The 5,132-nt window shown below is 48.6% G+C and overlaps 1 protein-coding gene across 1 annotated transcript in view, besides 2 other annotated features; it reads left to right on the top strand.

Moving 5' to 3' along the window:
- Positions 1-2,410: 2,410 nt before the first annotated feature.
- Positions 2,411-2,449: a microsatellite.
- Positions 2,450-2,631: 182 nt separating this feature from the next.
- PVX_118105 (hypothetical protein, conserved) overlaps positions 2,632-5,132 on the top strand; it is a gene marked incomplete at both ends in the record, with an annotated part of 5,199 nt that continues 2,698 nt past the window's right edge. Inside the window, one exon of the mRNA XM_001615864.1 lies at positions 2,632-5,132. This exon is cut by the window's right edge and continues 2,698 nt beyond it. Coding sequence (XP_001615914.1) covers positions 2,632-5,132 — 2,501 coding nt within the window.
- Positions 3,965-4,005: a microsatellite.

Below are 5,132 nucleotides of genomic sequence, written 5' to 3'. Positions count from 1 at the left end.
TTTTCCACATCTTTCGTTCGCCCGCCTCCTGCCGCTTCGCCGATCGGATGCGCGTATGCACAGGTGCGCGTCTCCTATCCAGTTCTGCTGCCCCTCCCCGAGTGGGACTCAGCTGCGGAAGCGCACGTCGTACCATGCGGTTCTGTCCTCCCCAGATTTGGCGCTCACCGGCGAGCCCCCGCGATGAAGCGGCGCCCGAGGCGTACGCGCGTTAATGAAGTGGGAATGGGAGCCCCCCTCCTGTGGAGTCTGAAGGGGGAACCATTTAGGAAAAAGTCTCTCTGCCCTCCCCAAAAAAAAAGATGTCCTTCCTATCCCTTCTACTTTATATCTCCTTCTCTTCCCTTCTACTATTTATTTTACTGCTTCTTATCTCCCCCTTTTTAGTGGAGCTCCCCTCACAAAGTCAACTTCACTTTCACCTCAAAATTCTGAGAGCACATGTGACTGCGCCTTGGCCTCTTACATGGCCCATAACCTGCGATGCGATTTTTCTTGCCCGGCTCGAGTTTCTTCCTTCCCCCGTGTTTTGTGCAAAAGTCACCTCTTTTGATGCAATTTTGCCAATTCCCTCCCACATACAAATGCGCGTGTGCCTCGTACTGCTACATGTAAGTATTATCTGTACATCAAACTGGATCGCGTGCGTTTTTTTTTTTTTTTTGCAAAAGATTTTCCTTGCGTAGGAAGGGAAAAGATATCTTTTGTTAATTTATTTTTTTTTTTCCCACCTTTCTTCCGCATTATCGTCATATTTTTATGCCCCATTTCGGATTTTTTTTTTTTTTTTTTTTTTTTTTTTGGAAGCTTTCGTTGGCAATAAATCCCCCACAGGGTAGTACATAACACTTCAACAGTGGGGGGGAGAGGGGTACCTGTGCGGGCTTATCCACACGCTTATGCGCATGCAATATGTAGCAATTATTTTGTGCCAACTTTTCATGCCACGGGGGGAGCTGCTTCAGGTTAGTAGGCAACACATGGGCGAGAGGTAGACCATGTGCCGGTGCGGGGGAACTTACACATAGTGGGTACCGCAGCACCGGGGTCATTTCGCAGTGGAAAGAGAAAGCACACGTGAGGTTGTCCCAACGGAGGTAGCCACACATGGGGGGGTTGCTTCTTCTTTTTCCTCCGACGAAGTGTTGACCAAGAGAGGCGCCAAACTTTCCTCCCAACCGCGCAGGCGCAACTTTGAAAGAAAACTTTAGTGCATGCGAAGTGATGTTCCATTCGGCAGAAAGGCACACCCGTAGTCGCCATGTGTGTAATGCCATGGGGAGGTGGAGGCGCTTAAATGGTGCTACTAGTGGGGGTCCTAGCGCTAGGCATTTTCTCCAAGCAGGTGAAGCGAGCATAAGCGCTCTTTTATGTGCCGCTGTTCTGCGGAGAGGGTTCACTGCAATTCGGCACCGGGCTGGAGGTTCATCTGAAAAATTGCGGTGAGGACACTCTACCCATAGGAGACATTTGCGTGGGCACAAGCGAGGCGATGTGCACTGGAGGGGATAAACCGAAGCGCCCAGCGCCCACAGCCGCTCACTCGTTTGACCCACTTATGGGGGCATACCTGCGAGGGGGAAAAACACTTCAGTTGTAGGGTATCCCTCCCCGATGGTGACCCCGATCGGTTAGAAATAAAAAATGGCACCATGGAATGCTCATTAAGGGTTGCCTAACCTCCTGTGATGCGTTCATTTCCCCACACAGTATCCCCCCTTTGGGCGCTACACATTCGAAGTGCCCCATCTGAAGGGGTGAAAAAAATCTCCGCTCGAGGCACCTCCAAAAAGGGTGCAACATTTTAAAAAATCTTCATATTAACCCCCCAACAGTACATTGCGCCAAAGTATACCATTCGTAGAAGTGCAAAAGGTTTATGTTAATTATTCCAAGTGGGAAAATCCAGAGAGAAAAAAAAAAAAAAAATCGGACAGACAAATTGCCGGCGATGGGAGCACACCTCGGTAGGGCCACAACGGAAGGCAGTTTTGCTTGTTCTCGCGTTTGCTTCCTTTCAGAGGGCACCTTTTTGATCGCTTTTATACGTAATACGCTTCCAAAGGGCTAACCCGACACTCCAACCTGTGTAGTTCCGATCAGTAGGCAACACAACTGGGGAACGATGCAAAGGTTACGATTTGCCACTTCGCAGGGGGGAGCCATAACAGGGGATATTTACACAATTGTGTGCAAAAAAAAAAAAAAAAAATATGCAGGACAGCCATGCGTGCAAAGCGGTCATGCAAAAAAAAAAAAAAAAAAGGTTAACATAAAACGTAAGAAAGGAAAACGCGAAATGGGGCAGTGCGTCCAAGCATACAAACACACGTTGCACTGTTTCATGTAACGGGAATTTTTATCAATGCTACAATGGGGTGGTAAGCAGCTTACGTTGCAGGGGGGTTTCCATTTTTTAGTTTTTTTTTTTGCCTGTCCTTCGGAAGGAGACTTTCCATTGGCACCTCCCTGTAGGTAGAATAAAAGTGGGAGGAGCAGACAAGCCCATTTTGCGATCCACCCCTACCGCGTAAGTTGCGCCCATCCTCGTCACCGGTTACCACTTCACTGGTTACGCTCCCCGTCTGTCGAGTTAAATGCCTCCACCCCCCGCGTGGAGCAGGAAGAGCCATGGAGAAGAACAACGCAATAGGGAAGGAGCAACTGGTATGCTGGGTGAAGAAGCTATTAAAGAGAAACCACTTCCATTTCGGTGAGCTTAAAGATGGGGGCGTCTACGTGGAACTGCTCCAGTGCATATGGCCACAAATGGTGAAAAGATATGAAGAAAGGTACCAACATAGAGGCGAATATGAAGAGAAAGAAAAAACAAACTGGAGAGTTATACACTCCACCCTTAAGGATCTAAATATCGATTCTGATTTTATAAGTTACAACCAAATTTGTGAAGGACACTTTAGCAGCTGCTACCAGTCTTTGATCCTTTTATTCTTCCTGCACTCCTTAGTAAAGCATCACGAGTGCGACTTTGTTCTGGCCTACCCGGTGACGAAAAGGTTAACAGATTTTATGTCAAGTGAGGAGCCTCTAAATTGTCTGGTTAGAGCTGGCTCTGTGCAACTTCCCCAAAAGTTTTTCAAAAACGTTTCCAACTGTTTCCAGGTGAATAACTCCACGGTGATGGATGGCAAACGAAGGGACAGCCCCCTCGAAGTGGAGAAGCCGCAAAATTGTGTGTTCGCCAGATCGGCTTACCAATCTCACCACAGTGATTTCTCCAATGGGCTAAACAATTCCCATCCTCACAGGGTAAACGAGAAGAAATCTACTTCGCTAAGTAGCCCTGAACTTGTTCCTTCCTCTGCAGATGGGTGTGCAGCGAAGAGAGATAAATCTTACACCTGCAGGGGAGACAGCCTCCTCTCGCTGGTTAGCGGCACTTCCACTGCGACCGGCAGTAGTGGAGGTGGGAACCACCCTAGGGACACCCCAGAAAGAGGAAGCAGCACCACGGGAGGGGCAGCCTACCAAGGGAGAGCACCCCCAATCAACTCTGTAGATAAAAAGAGGACCGATGAAACAGCCATCGGTGAGAAGCCGCTAAATAAGGAGGGGTCGAACGAACCGCCCATCCGAAGCAACGCCCCATACAGCTTCGACCAAATGGTCACCCAACCCCGCAGTAACTTCTTCAAATATTTTAACAAAACGGACGTAGGAAAGAGTGAAATTTTAGAAAAGGCGCCACACGAGGATAGAAAAAGTGTCTCTCCCGAGGCTCCCCATCTAAACGTCCCCCCACCTCCAACCACTAGCAGTAGCAGTTGTGCAGATGAGCACAAGCCTATACGCGCTGATGTGAAGGAGACCAAAGTGGATGCGAGCTGCCAAGCTGAAAATGATCCCTTTTTTAATTTCCTACTCAACCACGATTCGGTGGAAAACTTAAAAGTCACCTGGAACGATGAAGAGAAAAACGTTAAAGGGGAATCGTTCATTTGGTTTTTAAAGACGCAGGTGAAAATGTACAAAAGGGAACTTCGTCTGAGGGAGGAGGAACTGGAGCTAACTAGCCAAATGAAAAAAAAAGAAATGGAAGACCTTAAAATGGTTCACTCGGTTGAATTAGCCATGCTCCAAGAGAAACACCAAGCCCAAATTTTTTACTTAAAGCAGCAACATTTGGAAGGCGAGGCAAAAATGAGGAAACAGTTTGAGGCGAAAATAAGCAACATGGAAGAGGACCTAACCCTTGATTTGGACGTTCTACACTGCCAGGAAAGGGGCTCTCTTCTGGGGAGCCTACCCGGTGAGGAAGAGGAATGGGCCAAAGGGGATGAGGAGAGGAGTACCTCCACACAGGGGCATAAGCATAGACCTAAACATGGTTGTGGAAGACAGTATGGGGGAGATGCCACACAAGGGGAAGACACACTAGTGGACCACGATGAGGAGGATGCAAACATTAACCGCTTCCTCTTTGACCAGGTGGATGTGGTAAGTGTGCTCGGCGGAGAAACTCCCGGGGGGGATCACTACCGCGACGACATTCCCAAAAAGAAGAAATTCCTAAATTTCGATTACTGCCTTGAGAATGGAGCGGTGAGAGAAGCTCCCAAGGGGGCCCCCGAAGGAGAAGACCACCGAGCAATGTACACAGAAACAGCTGCAGAGCTAACCGCCAACACGAACAGCAACATCCGGGAAGCCATTAACAAAATGAGGCAGCTTGTCAGCAAGAAAAACATGGAGCATGAAATTAACAATAAATGCTTAAGAGGCGAAATGGAAATTTTGAGAAATGCAGTGGAAAACTTCAAATCTAGACGAGCGTCTGAATCCGATTTGGTAAAAGAAAGTGCCCAGGTTGTGAGCGAACTGCTGCAGTCGATCGATAGGGAGCAGGAGGGAGAAGAAGTGCCCCCCAAAGGTTGGAACATCTTCACCTATGTAGAGAAGGAGCAAAGCAAAATTTACGAGATGATAAAAAAGGGCCATAATGGTCCCCTCAAAAGTGATGAAGTGGTGAAAATCCTCGACGGGAGCTCCCTAATTCGGCTGCTCGTCCGCGTGGTTTGCGCGTTGAAGTTGGAAAGGGTGAAACGTCGCCTCGGCGGGGAGCGGGCGACCAGCAAGGAAAGCGAAAGACGGAGTGAAAGACGCGGCGAACC

This window comes from Plasmodium vivax, chromosome 12 (assembly GCF_000002415.2).
Source record: "Plasmodium vivax chromosome 12, whole genome shotgun sequence".
NCBI lineage: Eukaryota > Apicomplexa > Aconoidasida > Haemosporida > Plasmodiidae > Plasmodium > Plasmodium vivax.
This window is presented reverse-complemented; position numbering and strand designations above follow the sequence as displayed.